This window comes from Rhinatrema bivittatum, chromosome 2, assembly GCF_901001135.1.
Source record: "Rhinatrema bivittatum chromosome 2, aRhiBiv1.1, whole genome shotgun sequence".
Classification (NCBI taxonomy): Eukaryota; Metazoa; Chordata; class Amphibia; order Gymnophiona; family Rhinatrematidae; genus Rhinatrema; species Rhinatrema bivittatum.
This window is the reverse complement of record NC_042616.1, coordinates 5,580,370-5,599,698: the sequence shown is the minus strand read 5'-3', so window position 1 is coordinate 5,599,698 and position 19,329 is coordinate 5,580,370. Positions and strand designations below refer to the sequence as shown.

Here is a 19,329-nt window from a genome sequence, read left to right as displayed (position 1 = left end):
TGGGGAATGAGCGGATAGCTAAACTTTCACTTCCCTGCTTTCAGCCAGGCACCGGAGATTCTTGCCATCTCACACGCGGCAGATCTGCCCCTTCCCCTCTCTGCCTCGATTGGCCTTTTGCCTCGCGTGTGGAGAGCCTGCCTCTGAGGGGACGGCTCCTCTGTGCCAGAGAGATCAGCTGGTCGTTCCTGGCCCAGCAGACATGCTGCAAGGACGGCCCCGTTCCTGCAAACTGCGGGAACAGTGGCCATTTTGGCTCTAAACCTCACTGAAGATTCTGAGCCTGATGGGGGCAGGGACCCGATTTTTCCTCACTCCCCCCCCCCCTTTAAGCCCTGTGGACCCCCCACATGCCAGTTCTGACCCAGGCAAATCTCCAGGACTTTTTTCAGCTGATTTTGTCCTCCTCCTTATGTTGCCAGCATTCTACACAGGATGACCCACCAGATCCTCAGCTGCCTGGCTGCCTTCCTCCCGCCAAGGTCTCTAGATCGGCTGCAGCACAGGAGCCCAAGACCCCAGACTCTCAAGGGGCGAACCAGGTTCAGGTGGTCCCAGGGGTTCCGGTCCCTCTGGCCCCCACTGATCCACCCGCTCTAATACCGGACCCCGACCCAGATGCCGATGTCCTTGCTCTGAATCCACCAATAGAGGGGGATGACCCCAGGGTGTTGCGTCTCTTCCAGTGTGAAGAGCTGGATCCGCTTATACCCCATGTTCTGGCCGAGTTGGGCTTAGATGCCCCTCCAGAGGGCAATGCGTCTGCCGCAGCTTCTAGCAACAGCGACCCAGTCCTCTCCGGCCTGAGAGCACCCCCGCGCACCTTCCCTTTCCATCTGATGCTATTGTAGTTACTGCTCCGGGAATGGGAGACGTCGGAAGCCGGTTTGCGCGTGGGCAGAGCCATGGACAAGCTATACCCGCTTCCAGACACGTGTCTGGTTATGTTCCGGGTCCCTAAGGTGGACGCCTTAGTCTCCGCTGTCACGAAGCGCACTACTATCCCAGTCATGTGGGCGACTGCATTGAAAGATCTTCAGGATCGCAAATTGGAGGTCTACCTCAAAAGGATTTTTGAGGTCCTAGTGCTTGGGGTCCGGGCGACAGTCTGTAGCAGTCTCATGCAGCGGGCAAGCCTTAGGTGGATTCAACAACTACTCAGCACCCAGGGACCTCCCATCTGCAGAGGCGGAACAGGCAGAGTGGCTGGAAGGAGCCATTGCATATGGGGGCGGATGCCCTCTACGATCTTCTCAGGGTGCAGGCCAGAGCTATGGTTTTGGCGGTGTCTGCTAGACGTCTCCTCTGGCTTCGTAATTGGTCAGTGGACTCCTCTTTTAAATCACATTTGGGCACTCTCCCATTCAAGGGTAAGTTGCTCTTTGTGGAGGTCCTGGAGCAGCTTATTACATCTCTTGGGTATAATAAGGTGCATAAGCTGCTGGAGGACAGACCTCGGCAATCCAAATCCTTTTTTCCTTTGCGCTCTCGGTTCAGGGGTCAGCACAGGTACAACAGGCGAAGAGGGCCTGCCCAAAGATCCACCTCCACTAGATCCCAGTCTTGGTCTCATTTCTTTCGTGGCCGTTCCAGGATACGAACCCTTCCGGTTCTACCTCAAAGTCCTTCCAATGAAATGCAGCCAGCCCATTCCTCCGCTCCCGCCTTAGGTGGACATCTGTCCCTTTTTCTCGAGGAATGGGCCAACATCACGTTGGATCAGTGGGTCCTCGATGTGATCGTCAACAGCTATGGATTAGACATTGCTCGGGAACTCCCCGACCGCTTTTTAATCTCTCCCTGCGGCTTTTGGAAGCGTCCAGCAATGGGCCAGACTCTGGCCAGGCTACAGGAGCTTGGGGCCATAGTCCCTGTACCCCTGGAGGAACAGGGATCTGGCCAGTATTCCATCTACTTTGTTTTGCCCAAAAAGGACAACTGCTTCTGACTGATCCTGGACCTCAAGAGGGTCAACCGAGCTCTCTGGGTGCCCCATTTTTGGATAGAGGCCCTGCGAGCGGTCATAGCGACGGTTCGCTCAGGCGAATTTCTGGCCTCTCTCGAATTGACAGAGGCTTACCTGCATATCCCAATCCACCACAACCATCAGAAGTACCTCCGCTTTGCCATTCTGGGACACCACTTCCAGTTCCGGGCGCTTCCGTTTGGCCAGGCCACCACGCCACGTATGTTCACTAAGGTCATGATAGTGGTGGCGGCCTCCCTTCGTCGGGAGGGAGTCCTGGTCCACCCTTACCTGGATGACTGGCTCATCCGGGCCAAGTCGGAGAACCTGTGCACTGCAGCGGTCGACAGGGTCGTGACTTTTCTCTCCTCTCTCGGGTGGATTGTCAACTTCTCCAAGAATCACCTCAAGCCCTCCGAGGTCCTGGAATTTCTAGGAGCCCATTTCAACACCCGCGTGGGCAAAGTCCTACTGCCCGAGCACCGGGCGCTCAAGCTCATGAATCAGGTACAGCATCTCTTATCTCTTTCAGTACTCACGGCCTGGAACTATCTCCAGGTCCTGGGCTCCATGGCTTCCACCATAGATCTGGTTCCTTGGGCTTTTGTGCATATGCGTCTTCTACAGAAAGCGTTGCTGTCCCGCTGGAACCCGCGGTCTCGCAGGAGTTCCAAACACTCGCCCATCTCTTGAAAGGAGTGCCTTTGGAGACACCCCAGTGGATCGTTGTGACGATGGAAGCCAGCCTCTCCGGCTTGGGAGCGGTGTGTCAGCACCAGTCTACACAAGGATGGCGGTCTCCTGTTCAATCCCGATGGCACATCAGTCATCTGGAAGCCCAAGCTGTCTGGCACTCAAGACGTTCCTGCCCTTGCTCCATCACAAAGTCGTGCGGGTCCTCTCCGACAGTGCCACCACAGTGGCTTACATCAATCGCCAGGGTGGCACCAGGAGTTGTCTGGTGGGTCTGGAGGCTAGTAAGCTGCTCTCATGGGCAGAGAGACACCTGAGTCACCTGGCAGCTTCCCACATTGTGGGGACGGAGAATGTGCAAGCGGAATTCCTTAGCCGGAGACCCTGGAGAGTAGGAGTTGTCCGATGAGGCGATGAATCTTCTGGTGCGCAAGTGGGGAGTTCCTCACCTCGACCTGATGGCTACCCTTAACAACGCAAAGGCTCCTAGATTCTTCAGCCGCAGACAGGAGCACTGCTAGGCAGGGGTGGGTGCCCTGGTTCTTCCCTACGTGTTCCCACCTTGGCCTCTGGTGGGAAAGGTACTCAGAAGGATAGAACTCCACAAGAGGCTGGTCATTCTCGTAGCGCCGGAATGGCCTCGGAGTCCGTGGTTCGCGGACCTGGTGAACCTCGCAACCGACGGTCTTCTTCGCCTCGGTCACCTCCCAAACCTCCGCCAAGGACCAGTATTTTTCGATCGGGCGGATCGTTTTTGTCTAGTGGCCTGGCTTTTGAGTGCCTGAGAAAGAAGGCACGGAAGATCTCTACCTCTCTCGCTTAAGTCCGTGTATGGAGAGTGTTTGAGAATGCATATGCTGAGTCTGGAGTCCAGGCGCACAATGCTCCGGTGTCTCAGGTCCTTTCCTTCCTGCAGTCTGGTCTCGCCAAAGGTTTGTCTTTCAATTCTCTGCGGGTGCAGGTTTCGGCCCTCTGTTCTCTCCTTGGGCGTATCAATGGTTACGCGGTGGCGACTCATCCGGATGTCATTCGCTTCCTTAAAGGGGCCAAACATTTAAACCCACCTGTCCGGCCTACTTGTCCATCCTGGAGCCTCAATTTGGTGCTTCAAGCCCTTTGCGTGGCGCCTTTCGAACCTCTCCGGCGGGCCACGCTTAAAGACCTCACTCTTAAGACAGTATTTTTGGTCTCTATTTGCTCGGCCAGGAGAGTGTCCGAACTCCAAGCCTTGTCTTGTCAGGAGCCCTTTCTCCGCTTTTCTGACTCAGGTATTTCCCTCAAGATGGTGCCATCCTTTCTTCCAAAGGTCGTGTCTTCTTTTCACGTCAATCAGTTAGTGGAGCTTCCTGCCTTTTCTCCTGAAGACATTGCACGCACGCCTGGCGGGGACCTCAGGCGTCTTGATGTAAAGAGAGTCCTACTCCAATACTTACAGGTTACTAATGAATTTCGCATCTCTGATCATCTCTTTGTCCTATGGAATGGCCCAAATAGAGGTAACAAGGCCTCTAAGGCTACCATTGCTCACTGGTTGAAGGTGGCCATTGCTTCGGCTTATATCTGTTGTGGCCGGTCGGTTCTGGAGGGTTTGAAGGCTCATTCTTTGTGTGCGCAATCTACCTCTTGGGCGGAGAGTCAGTCGGCCTCTCCTCAGGACATCTGCAGGGTGGCTACTTGGAAGTCTCTGCATACTTTTGCTCGTCATTATCGCCTCGATGACCAGGCACCAGTGTTTGGCTCCTTCGGCAGGCAGGTACTTCGAGCAGGTTTTTCTCGATCCCACCCTCTTTAGGGAAGCTTTGGTACATTCCACTGTTTGGACTGATCCGGGTCTGTACAGGGAAAGGAAAATTGGTTCTTACCTGCTAATTTTTTTTCCTGTAGTACCACGGATCAGTCCAGAGTTCCTCCCAGGCTGTGGTTTCTTTTTGATTCGTCCACTCGAAGGTTTTTTCCTTTTTTTTTTTGGTTCTTAACAGCATTTTGGATCCAGTTACTTCCTATCGGAACTTCAAGGCACCGGAAGTCTTTCTCAACTGGATATATATGTAAAAGTGGTTCTTTCACGTGCTGATAGCTCACATTACATGTTGGTTGTTACTTGCTTGATCTTCTACTAGTTAACTTTACCTTTTCTTGCTTTGATAATGTTTATACTGAAGGGATGCAGGGTGAGCACTGTCCTGATGTAGGATACCTGTTAGTTTTTTTCTCTGTCTCCATCTGCTGGACAAGAGGCTCAACCCACTGTCTGGATTGGTCCGTGGTACTACAGGAACGAAAATTAGCAGGTAAGAACGAATTTTCCTTTTGGATTGCTGCTCCCCAGATGCATGACTTTGCATTTCTTGGCATTGAATCCCAGCTGTTAAATCTTTGACCACTCTTTTCTTAAATCACTTTTCATTCTCTCTATTCCTTCAGACATGTCCACTCTGTTGCAGATCTGAGTATCATTTGCAAATAGACAAACTTTACCTTCTATTCTTCCGCCAGGTCACTCACAAAGATATTGAACAGAATTGGTCCCAAAACCGATCCCTGTGGCACTCCACTTAACACTGTTCTTTCTTCAGAGAAGATTCCATTTACCATTACATGTTGTCTCCTGTCAGTCAACCAGTTTGCAATCCATGCTACTACTTTGGCACCCTCTCCCAAGCTTCTCATTTTGTTCATGAGTCCATATGTGACCGTATCAAAACTTTACTAAAATCCAAGTAAATCACATCAAGTGCTTTTCCCTGATCCAATTCTATGGGCACCCAATCAAAAAAAATCAATCAGATTTGCTTGACAGGAGATTCTCTTGGTGAATCCATGCTGCCTCGGGTTGAGCAACCTACCGGATTTTAGATAGTGATGTTATTAACGAATGTCGGTATATAAAAAACGTTAAATAAAATTAAAAAAAATCCTTTCCTTCAGCAGATTTTCCATTAATTTTCCCACAACCGAGGTGAGGCTAACCGGTCTGTAGTTTCTAGTCTTCTCTCTGCTCCCACTCTTGTGAAGCAGGACTGCCACCGCTGTTCTCCAGTCATGAGGCACCACTCCTGTTTTCAGGAATCTATTGAACAGGTCCTTCAGCGGACCCGCCAGCACATATCTGAGCTCCCTCAGTATCCTGGGATGTACTTCGTCTGGCCCCATGGCTTTGTCCACTTTCAGTTTTCCTAGCTCTTCCCATACATTCTCTTCTGTAAACAGAGTTTCATCTACTCCACCCCCATCCACAGTCTTGTTAACTAGCGACGGTCCTTCGCCAGGGTCTTCGTTAGTGAACACCGAACTGAAGTATTTGTTTAACGTTTCTGCCATTTCTTTGTCTCTCTCCACACACTGATCTTTGTCACCTTTCAGTTTCACTATACCTCTTTAGACCTTTCTCTGATGTATCTGAAGAATGTTTTGTCACCTCGCTTTACCTCTTTGGCAGTCCTTTCTTTTGCCTGACTTTTTGCTTTCTTGATTACTTTCTTTGTCTCCCTCAGTTTCACTAGATATTCTTCCCTGTATTCCTCTTTTTGTGATCCTTTATATTTCTTGAACGCTTTTCTTTTTTCAGCCACCTCCTTTGAGAACCAGATTGGTTTCTTATTTCTCTTACTTTTGTTTACTTTTCTATCATATAGATTTGTTGCCTTTGTAATTGCTCCTTTTAGTTTGGACCACTGTTGTTCCACCTCTCCCATTTTCTCCCAGTCTTCTAGTTCTGCCTCCAGGTACTTCCCCTTTTCGAAAAAGTCCGTATTTTTGAAATTCAAAACTCGGGTCTTCGTGTTACTTCTGTATCCTATTTGCGATATCAAACCATACCAGTTGATGATCACTGGTGCTGAGTTGGGCACCCACCCGGACATTAGAGACATTATCCTCGTTAGTGAGCATTAAGTCGAGTATAACTCCCTCCCTCGTGGGTTCTATTATCATTTATTTCAACAGACGCCCTTGCAAGTCATACACTGTCTCTCTACTTCTGGTAGATTCCACAGAAGGGATTCTCCAGTCTATGTTTGGCAGATTAAAATCTCCAATAATCAACACATCCAAAAGATGGGAAAGAAGGGAGGTCTTCAACCAGATCCCTGTCTAGTTCTTCTCTTTGAGTCGGGAGCCTGTAGACCACTCCTGTAAAAATGGATGCACCATCATCTTTTTTTTAGCACAGCCCATAATGCTTCTTCTGTACCCCACATTCCTTGAAGTTAAGTTGCTTGGATATTGTTTTTGACATAAAGAGCTACTCCTCTCCCGTTTCCTTAACAAGTTATAACCCGGTATGGCCATATCCCAATCATGAGATTCCGTGAACCAGGTCTCTGTAACAGCAACAACGTCCAAGTCTGCTTCTACCATTAAGGCCTGCAGGTCTGGGATTTTATTGCTGAAACTACGAGCATTTGTGGTCACAACTTTCCATCTCGCCTCCCTAGGATTATTACTCTTTTTAGTCATCTTTTCTGCTATTTTGAGCTGATTGACATTGTTGTTTTCTTCTCTCAATTCCTGTCTTGCTTGGGGGTGACAAGGCGATTTCATTGGCCACCTCCTACCCACCCCCACCTTCTAGTTTAAATGCCTCATAGTATATGCTCTAAATTTCTCACTTAGCATCCTCTTTCTAGCCAAGGACAAATGTAGACCATCCTTACAGTATAACCTTTTACTGTTCCGTGCATGGCCCCATACACCAATGTAACCAAAACCACTTGATTTACACCATGCTTTGAGCCAAACATTGAAATTATCTATAAGGCAGAGCCTAACCTTCCCCTTTCCATGAACAAGTAGTACTTCTGAAAAGGCAATGGTCTTTGCCATATGTCTAATCTTTGTCCCTAGGTTTTGGAAATCTTTCTGTACGGCAAGGATACCGTGTCTGCCAAGGTCATTGGTCCCCAGCTGGATAATAATGTTGATACTGGAGTCTCTACTTTCTTCTGTAATTGTGTTGATTATATGGTTGGCATGTCTACTAGCTGAGGATCGTGGAAGGCATTTAACTGTTATAGATACTAACCTTTTTTACTAACCTTTTTTTAAATTTACAAACACAGCTACTTAATACAGACTAACAATTTAAATTCCTAGAAAAATAGAGAAATTATAAAAGCATGCAATACAGAAATACAGAAGAATATCACCAAAAAAGCAATCTATAATATGGCTAACTTTAAATTTTTCAACTTAACTGGCCAGAAGAACAGTTAGTTATGTGTGTCTCCTTGCAATCAATTCTGACTAAGGAAGTTCTTAATGGCCCCCAGCAATGCACTATGAGTCACCCAGCCCAAAGGAGAAAAGCCCACTCCCTCTGGTTCCCTCACCTCCTCTTTGATCACTCTTCCTCTTTCACTTGTGCTCGCAACCCAGTCCCCTCACTCAGCTTTGTTCCTTCTCTCCCGTTAACCCTTCAGTCATTTTGGTTCTCCCACAAACCCCTGACGCATCCTGGTTTACCCCCCAAACCCTCTCAATCATCTTGGTTCACTTTTCCCCCCTGCCACAAACCCCTCACTTCCCCATTTCCCCTAGTTCACTCAATTCCTTCCCCCAATCCCCAGTCAGTTCATTTTCTCTCCCCCCCACACCACAATCCCTGGCTCACTCTTTCCCTGCCTCTGGGCCTTTTCACTCCCTCGCTCCTATTGACCAAACACGAGGAGCACGGCGGCCTTACGGTACCCTCTGGCACATCCTCCCTCCTTCCTTGTCAGGGCCCGACTGTCATGCTTTGAACCACTCCCGAATCGACTTCTTTGGAACTTCATGTCATGACCATGAGGGCTAAAACTTCTTTACTCCAAAAACTGTAAACTACCGCAGAGTGGAGTCCCTCATGCTTTGGAGTCCCGGGCCGAGGGAGTAAACGTTTCAATGAGGGGGCCCACTTCCGGCCGGGCTTTGTGCGGTCTGGTCTAACCCACGCAGTCAGTCTCCGGGGGTAAAATTAGGGAAATGTCCCGGGAGAGGATGTCAGTCCAGAAAACCTCTGGAATAAACGAGGCCATGCTAATAGGTTTAACCATTTTATTGTACTGAAAAAGAAAAGAATTAGGAACTGACTAACAACAACAATAGCGCAAATACTTAAGATCTTTCTACAAGCATTTTTTAAACAATAGTTCAAGAAAAGGCTTTTGCTATACTTGGACAACAATTTGAAACGTAAAAACATTTAAACCTTTACTTTTAGCATAGGAATACTTGAAACACTGGTAACAATTACATATTTTTCAAAGCACTTTAACCAAAACAGCTATAAGTCACATAAGAATTGTCTTTGTATACCTCCTTACTTTACTCAGACGCTGTTTGCACTCCAAATTTGTATTTTTTTAAACTTATTCCGTGTGTTGGTTCTCTTTTAGGTTCCTCTGGTACAGAGTCCCTTGAGGTGAGTATTTTTTTTCTTCTGTGAGTGTTTGTGATTTTCCCCTCAGTCTTTTCTCGTTTTTGTTCTGGTTTCCTGTTACATTCACAAGATGTCGTATGATTAGTTTTAGTGATGCGCGCTCTGAATGGGATATAGTCTGGCCAGACCCAGGGACCTGATTTTCAAAAGCATTTACATGCTTAAAACTGGGTTTTGCATGTATAAATGCACTTTACCCGTCCAAGTGGCTTTTGAAGTTTGCTACAATGCATGCCATTGAATTGTCCATAGGTTTCCTCCGCATTAAATGGCTTTTGAAGATTGCTGCGATAGCATGTTACGTTGCCCCGCGTAACTCCTTTGAAAATTCGCCTGCTAGTGAGCTGTTTCTCAGATGTGAGCGTGCACACTTATCTCTGCTCCTTTGGTGCGATGGTCTACCTCCCTTGCAGCCGGCGTCTCTTGTGCAATGGGTCTGGTGACCTCTGGTGTCGGTCCTTCCTCCACGGACAGCCACTACATAAAAATGTTACCTGCCTGGGCAAAGGAGCTTTTGTCTGCATAAAAATGTTTTATCCGCTGGGACATTTGGTTTTCATATATAAGAACATTTACACTTTGATGTAGAAGAGTGACATTTCATTCATAAGAACTTTTTGTGTGTTTCCATTCTAGCGATATGTAATTAAGCCGTATTATTTTGCTGACCACAGTGGATGGAAGGTGGTTTTAAGCTAACCCTTGTGGCAGCTTTAAGGTCTTATGAACTGGCATTTTTCCACGATTCTAAGAATTTAAGAAATATTCATGTCAATATTAAAATATAATTGATAAGTTTTTAAGTTTAGAAGCCATGGAAATGAAGCTGAAAATACAATAGAAATGTTTTTTGCCCTATAAATTATTTATGGTTAAATTGCTATGTTTGTGTGAAGTTTTATAAGGGCGTTTTTATATATATTTTTTGGTCTAATCACAAAAATAGTGCCATTTTACATTCCTTAGCCTTGCACCTCTCGGCCTTCTCCATACCACGTCACGTCTAATTCATTGCTATTATTTTTTTAAACGTAGCTGTGCAGATTGTAAAAGTCCCAGGGGGCTGGTTACGTTGCCCCTTTGGTGTCCTTACAGTGGCCATTTCACTTCCAGAAGCCACGAGGCTATTCCTTCCTCGCGCTTCCCTCAGTTCAGGGAAGATGCCGCAGGTATCCTGTATAAACTGGAGCCCTGGTGTAGGGGTATTTCCTGGCCACAGCAGTGTCCCTAACCATTCTTGCACAGGACACCCCATCTGGCCCCTTTATTTATTTTTAATTAATGTCCCCCCAGGTGGCATGGACGCTGCCTCCCGTCCCCCGTGTCCTCCTGTGGCACCTCTGGAGCACTGGGGGGTCCTTATCCACGCGGCTTGAGCTTGCACAGTGCCCTTGCTCCTTTTGTGCCTCGCCTTGCCTTTAGTTTATTTCATTTTAATGTATTTTTCTTTATTTTATTTTATTTTTTGTGTCCGCCCCCGTGGCGCAGCCGCTGCAACCTGGCCTGTTTTGAGGGTTGTGGCGGTGGCATCATTGCGACTGGGCCCGTGACCCCAGCTGAAGCCTGATCCTCAGCGGCGGGAGCTTGCCGAAGGACTCCCCTGCGCCGCAGACAACACATGGCAGAGACACGATCGCTTTCTCCGCCGCCCCTGAGGCAACCGAGAGTCCACGGGACATGCAAGGAAAGCCCTCCCGTGGCAGCCAACTTTGCTCCAGTAGCACGAAGCTACTTCCCCTCTACCTGTGCCATGGGAAGGTGAGGACAGCCCTCCTGCAGCAGCCAGCCGCTTCCTCTCTGCTGACCTCTTTAGGTGCCGTGGGAGGCAGGGAATGACCCTCCCACAGCCACTGGACACTGCACCAAGTCCCTTCTCTGCCAGCGGGCAGCGTCAGGAGATTCTTTTTTGTCTTGTTGGCTTGTCTTGAGTAGACTGTAGTCTTCACGGAGCAGGGAATGGCTCTTGTGTGCATCTTTAAAGCCCTGCATTCATCTCGTAGTGCCTGAATAGTGGAGTATGAAGCCGCCCAGGTCTCTTCTAGACACAGCCCAGAGATGGGCTACCAAAATGATGCAGGGTCTGCACCAAAGACCATTTGACATGAGACTTAAGGACCTAAATATGGATACCAAAGATGAGAGAGGCAGGGAAGTGATAGCGATATTCAGGGCAGAAGCAACAAGCCTTTTTCAGTTTTCCAAGAGGTCAGATAAGGCTCCAGTTGGGTAGGCCCAGGAGCAAACATGGAAGTATTTCTTCACACAGTGGGTGATGGATGCATGGAATTGCCTCTCAGAGGAGATGGTGAAGGAACTGGCTTTTGAGCGGGCAGGGTAAAAGCTACCAGTGCATATTAATTTTAAGAATACGGGATGTAGGTTGTGTTATGATTTTATGTTGATTGTTTTATATTCTCATTTGTATTGTTTGTTTTATTATTGTCATTGGTTGAGATGAGATTTTATGTTTCTTGCTGAGAGGATGAAAAATCCAACTAAATAAATAAAGCCCTGAATAAGCGCAGAGGATCCTTAGCTAGGAGGATGTGGCAGTAAAGCCTCAGATAGGGTCAGCGCAAAGGGTAGACTAGAGGGGCTGCATGGCACACGGGTGTTGTGATTCGTGATTCACATCTCCTGCCATTGCTCATGAGTCTCAGTACCAGTACCTGAGAGATGAGCCTCCTGCCCCTCATCCTCTGATTCTGCTCTAGAGCCAGCGTGGGGCAGCATAAGGGTGAAGGGAAGGGAGGGGAAGGAAGACCCAGGACAAGGTATGAAATGAACCTCTGAAGGGCACAAAGTTTATGAGGAAAGTAGGAAGGAGGTAGGAAAGATAGGAAAGAGGGACAGAACTCACCCGCTCTACCTGTAGGTGCCACTAGTAGTGGGCAGGGGAAGTCCCTCGACTGACGATTCCTGACACTGTCTTGCACCAGAAGACTCCTCTCCAGGTGAGCCAGTCAGGCCAGCGTACGTATTTCTGGCTAGTGCTGGTGGCACTAAAGGTTCCTTGGGCTGGGGTGAGATTCCTGCACGGTGGCACTCTCCTCTTTTCCCCTACCTGTCTTTTTAAGAGGAAAAGTAAAACATCTTACAGCCAGCTGCTGCCAGTTTATTATCCCAATGATATCCATACAGCAATAAACACATAACAGAGACCTGGGGTAAGCGCGCCTCCATTCACCCCCTGAGAGATTCCCTTCTCTCGCACACCTTTGGGACTCCGGGAGGGAGGGAGCAGAGTGAGAGTAGTCCTTTCACACCCCCTTATGATTCCTTTGGGGTAGAAGGGGGACGTCCTTCACTCTTGAACCCATTGGGGACTCTCGTCTCTCATACAACGTGGGAAGTATTTGGGGAGGGGAACCTCGAGACTGAGACTGCTAGGGGACAGGGAGTCCTTCCTCTCTTGCGGAAAGGGTAGTTCCTTGAGGATTATTGAATGGGGTGAGTCCTTCCTCACACTTCTTGGGAAGTTTTTGGAGGAGGGATCCTTCCTCTTACACTCTTTAGGGATGGTTGGGGGGGGTATGGAGGCCTTGCTCCCATAGCCCCTGCTTCTTCTTCAGCTGTGGGGTGCAGAGAGTCTTTCCTTACACCATCAGATGACTCCTTGGGGGGGGGGGGGTAGGTAGAAATCCATCCTCTCACACCCGCTTACAAGCTTTCCTATAGATTTAGGACTAAGAGTGATTTGCAGCAGCAGCAGAGGATGACAGCATCCTCTTGTTCAGGATACCCCTTTTAGTGACTTCTCTTAATCTCTCCTTCTGTGGATCATATCTGCAAACATCACACAGATATTCTTGTTCAGTAACTCAGTACCATAGCTGTACCACAGGTCTGCTGATGTTTGGGGCAATTCCTGATCACCTCAAGGTTCTACACACACACAGTGTCTTTTCCATACCCAGGGCTTAAGTCTGTCATCTTCTTGCTCTGGTTTGCTTTGGCCATACTAATTTCTTCTCTCTTTGCAGTGTTTTCTGTCTTGATTCCTTTGTACAGGGCTGTCTTATTGTTTAATGAGTGCTTAACGTAGAGATCTTACTAATTGTTGCTTCTTTACAAAGACCTTATGATACAATGCAATGGAAACACACAGCACTCCAGAACTTATGGGAGCCTGTCCATCCATCCATCCGACCTTCTTCTGCGCTTAAACGACAATCCACTGATTGCATCCACTGTCCTCTGCCGACTTTATCAACTTCTCATCCCTGGGCACCAAGTACCCCATCTGCAACTCGCCAGAAGTCAGGCCAGGCACTGGAAAGGACTGCGGATGGCGCTTGACATATTTCCTGCTATAAGTATGGTCCTTTCTGATGCTTTTCCTTACCTGACCATCTGGATCCTTGCGCTGTCTCCTGCGTCTCCTGCGGCCATCTGCTGGATCAGACTTCAGGCTTCCATGAATTCTCTGGTGCCGGACCAGGTTATATTTCTTGAAGAAGCTGCCTCCACACACTGTGCAGAGATATGGCCCATCCCCAGTATGAATTCTCATGTGCCTTTCCAGATTGGGCTTCTGGATGAAGGTCTGTCCACATATGGTACAGCTAAATGGTCTCTCCCCAGTGTGGATTAGGTGGTGTCTCATGAGAGACTTCTTACAGTAGAAGGTTTTTTTACATTCACTACATTCAAATGGTTTCTCTCCACTGTGGACTCTCTGGTGGAACTTTAGGGTAGGCTTTCCACTATAGCTTTTCCCACATTCAGTACATGAAAATGGTTTCTCTCCAGTGTGTGTCCGCTGGTGGATGATAAGATGTGGTTTGCCAGCATAGCTCTTCCCACATTCCGTACAAGAAAAGGGTCTCTCTCCAGTGTGTGTCCGCTGGTGGATTGCGAGATGCAGTTTATAATTGCAGGCTTTACCACACTCAGGGCACTCAAATGGTTTGTCCCCAGCATGGATTTTCTGATGTCGACGAAGGTCTTTCTTCACATAGAAGGTTTTATCGCATTCATTGCAGGAGAATGGTTTCTCTCCCCGGTGCATCCTGTCGTGGATGATGAGATCAGCCTTCCGGTTAAAGCTCTTTCCACATTCATCGCATGTGAATGGTCTCTCTCCAGTGTGAAGTCGATAGTGTGTCTGGTAATTCCCCTTGTGATTGAATTTCATGCCACAATAGCTACAAGAAAATAATTTTTCTCCTGTATGGATTCTCTGGTGCCCAACCAAGTGATGCTTATAGTAGAATCGCTTTCCACATTCGGCACAGGAGTATGGTCTCACCCCTGTGTGGATTCTCTGGTGATCCACGAGGTGATTTTTCTGGATGAAGCTTTTGCCACACTCAGTGCACACGAAGGGTCTCAGCTGAGAGTGCAGCTTTTGGTGGCGCTTCAGGGTACCCTTCTCACTGAATAGTTTCCCACACACAGAACATTTATATTCCTGGGCTCCCTTTGGCTCTTTCCAGCGCTTTCTCCCAACTGATTTCTTGGAAACTTGTCCTGACTTGCTCAGATCTCTGAAGAAGTGCTGCAGGGGATCCCTACTGCTTTTCCCTGTAGTCTCCCAGGATCGTTGCTCCTCAGGAAGTACCTTCACTCCCATCCCAGGCCCGGCTCCGTCCTCTGTAAAACAAGAGAAATATCTGTGAGCTGGAGGCAGGTGGAAACAGCTCATGAAAAAGGCCAGCTTCTTTGAGGGGACAGTTTTGTAGGTCATCTGAGAGTTACTCCTGATAGAAACTCAGACCCACTGTCATGAAACAAAGACATTTTGGGATTTGTGGAATTTATCAAAGCTCTTTCTTTAAGGGCTGGAAACATTGTGTCCTGCCTCTTCCCAGCCGAGGGAAGAGTCAGGACTTGACACTTGCAAGCTGATTATTGGAGAAATTATTTACCTGATAATTTCATTTTTCTTAGTGTAGAATGATGGACTCAGGACCAATGGGTTATGTTCCCCTGCCAGTAGAGGGAGACGGAGTCAGATTTCAAAGCTGATGTCACCCCAGATACACACCTGCAGTGACCTCAGCCCTTCAGTATTCTCCTCAAAAGTTAGTGGTCATACTATTGAAAAAAACTTGATTAAAAACGATTTTAAAACAAAACAAAAAAAACCAAAAACGGATAACTGTAACTGTACTCAACTAAATATAAACACTGAACCCCAGTAAGATTATAGATGCTCTGATCTAGGGGCCTGATAACGGCATACCCGTAATCTCTTGGAATCTATATTCATTCCTCGGGCAAATCCTTGGCACCATTTTTGGGCAGCCATGGGCGGAATGCTGAGACCATCTGTCTACACTAAGGAAACCGAAATTATCAGGTAAGTAATTTCTCCATTTACTAGCATGTAGCCAGATGGGTTCAGGACCAATCGGATGTACAAAAGCTATTGCCGATTGGGGCGGGAGGCTGCCCATGGTCTGGTTAACACCACCCTTGCAAAGGCTGCATCTTCTCAAGCCTGAATGTCCAGGCGATAGAACCTGGAGAAGATATGCAAGGAAGACCATGTCACCGCTCGGCAGAGGTTGACGGGAGACAGCAGTCTAGCTTCCGCCCATGAGACCGCCTGATCCCTAGTGGAATGAGCTTTAACCTGAAAAGGTAATGGCTTTCCTGCCTCCATGTAGGCTCCCGTGATCACCTCCTTAATCCAGGAGCTATGGTAGCCCACGAAGCTGGCTTGCCCTGCTTCCTTCTACTGTGAAGGACAAACAGGCAGCCTGTCTTTCGGACTGGTTCTGAAACTTCCAGATACCGCACCAAAAGCCTACTGACATTCAAATGATGGAGGAGGCAGTATTCTTCCATGTCCTTGTGTTTAGCTAGGGATGGCAACAAAATGGACTGATTCAAATGAAAGTCTGAGACTACTATGGGCAAAAAGGATGGAACGGTATGAAGCTGTAGTGCTCTTGGAGTCATCCGGAGGAACAGTTCCCGACACAAGGCCTGCAGTTCGGAGATGCGACATGCCCGAGCATACAGCATCTCCGAAGGTTAATAAAAGTAAGGAAAGCATCTCTGAAGGTTAAAAAAAGCAAGGAAAGACTGCGCAGCGGCTGAAAGGAGGACCCTGCCAAAAATTCCAATATTAGATTTAAGATTCCACAAGGGAACCAGCCATCGTAGGAATGGCCAGAGGTGCTTTACCCTTTTCAGAAAACGGACCATGTCCGGATGAGCTGACAGGCGGGTTCTGTGCGCCTTGCCCCTGAAACGGGAAAGAACTGCTACCTGGATCTTCAAGGAGTTTAGGGTCAAACATTTATTCAAGCTGTCCTGCAAAAATTCCAGAATTAGTGGGATTTTGACCATCCGAGGGGAAACTCCACGTTCCTAGCACCAGGCCTCAAACACTCTCCTGACTTGCACATGCGCTAGGGACATAGAGAACTTCCATGTGTGGAGTAGGATGGCAATTATTGCCACTGAATATCCTAGCTTCATCAGGCGAGCCCTCTCAAGTGCCAGACCATAAGACAGAATCAAGTTGGATCCTCGAAAAGGACTGGTTCCTGCTGTAGCAGATCCCTGTGCGGTGGGAGGCAAAGGGGGATCTTTACCAGGAGTCTCCGCATTTCTGCTTACCAAGGACACCTGGGCCAATCTGGAGCTACTAGTAGGACTAATTTCCTGCAGTGCTAGATTCTGTGAATGACCTTGCCCAATGGGCCACGGAGAGATCGCTTATAGGAACTCCTCTTCTGGCCAGGTCTGAATGAGAGTGTTGATCCCTAGGGACTACTGATCTCTTCTGCGACTGAAGAATCAGGGAACCTTCACATTGTGGGATGCGGCCAGCAGGTCGACGGATGGGAGACCCCAGCGAAAGGCTTTGGCTAACAACTCCCGCTGTCCTGGATCCAGACTGTCCCTGCTTAGAAAGTCTGCTCTGATGTTGTCTTTTCCTGCAAGGTGGGAGGCTGATATTGTCTGTAGATGCATTTCCACCCATTCCATAGGGAGGTCTATTTCCTGTGACACTTGCTGGCCTTTGGTTCCACTTTGGCAATTGATGTAGACTACTGTCGTTGTGTTGTCCGACATTATGCAGATTGCTTGACCCTGGAGTAAGTGGCTGAATTGTAGAGATGCCCTGGCTTCCAGGCGGTTTATGTTCCAGAGGGCCTCTTCCTTGGACCAATATACCTGGGCCGCCAGTTCCTGACAGTGAGCTCTTCAGCCCCAGAGGCTCTCTTCTGTTGTGAGGATCAGCCCGTTCGGAGAGGAAGGGGTACACCCCTGCGTAGATGAGCTTTCTGCAGCCACCACTGGAGCTGAGAGCTTACTGCCATTGGTAAGTGGAGTTGAATCAAATAGTCTTGAGACTGCGGGTTCCAGCATGACAGCAGGGAGCGTTGAAGAGGTCACATATGTGCCCTCGCCCATGGCATTACTTGCAGGGTTGCCACCATCAAACCGAGAATGTGACGATAGCTCTGCACCGTTGGGTGTATCGTGCTCATCAACCAATGTACTTGGGACATCAACCTCCTTATCCGCGTAGGCGGAAGGGAGACCTTGCCCTGCTTGGTGTCGAATTGGACTCCCAGATATTCCAAGGACTGGGAGGGTATGAGACTGCTTTTGTCCCGGTTTATGACCCGAGTACCTGAAGCAAGGAGGTCACCCTGTTAGTCACCCGGAGACTCTTGTCCATGGACTCTGCCCGGATCAACCAGTCGTCCAAGTACGGGTGCACCAGGATTCCCTCTCAATGCTGCTGCTATGACCACCATAATCTTGGAAAGAATTCTGGGGGAGGTGGCCAGGCCAAAGGGCAGTGCCCGAAACTGATAATGGTGACCCAGCATTGCGATGTGGAGGAAACGTTGATGCTCTTGACGGATTGAAATATGTAGGTAGGCCTCAGATAAGAAGTTTATTTATTTAAAAAACTTTTTTATACCGGCATTAGTGGGTACATCATACCGGTTCACATCCAAACTGAAGATGGAAAAAACATCGAACAGGGACTAGGGGTGGGACAAAGTGAAAAGGAGGAGGCCGAAAGATAGCACACAGAGTCAGGTAATATATAAATAACAAGATAGATATGATAGGGAATTAATCTGGATAGGCCTGCTTAAAGAGCCAAGTCTTTAATTTCTTTTTGAATTTGGTGGTACAAGGTTAAGAAAGTTAAGAACTCTCCTGATCGTACGGCCATTATCACAGAGGGTAGGGTTGCCATGCGGAAATGAATCACTCGTAGGTGTCTGTTGACGCTCTTGAGATCCAGGATGGGGCAAAGGAACCATCCTTCTTGGGTACGATGAAATAGATGGAATAACGCCCCATACTTTCCTGGGGCGCAGGTACTAGGGTTATAGCCCTCATTCTGAGGAGCCTTAACAGGGTAGCCTCCACTGTCTGCTTCTTGTGCTGGGAGTGGCAAGGAGATATCATGAATATGTCCCGAGGAGAGCAGCGAAATTCCAGCACAAAAACTTCTCGTATGACCTCCAGTACCCATTTGTCCAAAGTGATCTTGACCCACTGCTGGTAGAAGAAGTCGACTCCCCCCCCCCATCTCCTTGTTCTGAGAGTGTGTCAGCAAAATTTCAATGGGGTGTTCAGGACGAACCTGAAACCAAGACTGCTCTTCTCTTGGGCTGTCTGTTCCGAAAGGATTGAGAACTCCCAAAGGACCGAAACCTCTGAAATGACAAGCTTCTGTATAGGTGAAAGCGTTGGAAGCCCTAGGATCAACCCCTCATAGGCAAGGGGTGCTGTAACTGCTTTCTCTTATTTTTTGGTAGCTGGGGATTCGCCCCATTTACTGGCCAGCTTTTCCAATTCGCTTCCGAAGAAGAGTGATCCTTCATCTTTGTGAGTTTTGCCTTGGAGGTTGCATCTGCTGACCAATTTCGCAGCCATAGCTGTCTTCTGGCTGCCCTCACTGAGGCCACTCCACTGACTGAGGTATAAACAGGTCCGAGCCTGCATCAGCTAAAAAGGCAGCGGCAGGTTCCATAACTGTTCTGGAATTCGCCCCAGAATCATCCACCTCCCGAGAGAGGAACAGGCATGAATAAGCTACTAGGGCACAACAAGAAGCAGTCTGTAAGGTTATTGCTATTGCATCAAAGGCCTGTTTAATGATGGACTCCATCTGTCTATTGTGCGCATCCTTTAAGGCTACTCCTCCTGCCGCTGAGAGTTGTTTGCTTAAAGATGGCACAGACGAGCTCTTCCAACTTAGGGAAATGCATATAGAGCTTCTAATGCTTGTCCACCTTTAAAACTTGCTTCTGGGGCGTCC

The 19,329-nt window shown here is 48.2% G+C and overlaps 1 protein-coding gene across 1 annotated transcript in view; it reads right to left on the bottom strand.

The window, feature by feature from the left end:
* Positions 1 to 8,675: 8,675 nt before the first annotated feature.
* Positions 8,676 to 19,329, bottom strand: part of LOC115083444 (zinc finger protein OZF-like) — a 59,529-nt gene continuing 48,875 nt past the window's right edge. The window contains exon 4 of the mRNA XM_029587260.1: positions 8,676 to 14,672. Within this exon, the coding sequence (XP_029443120.1) occupies positions 13,240 to 14,672 (1,433 nt within the window). The 3' untranslated portion in view covers positions 8,676 to 13,239. The remainder of the gene's footprint in view (positions 14,673 to 19,329) is intronic.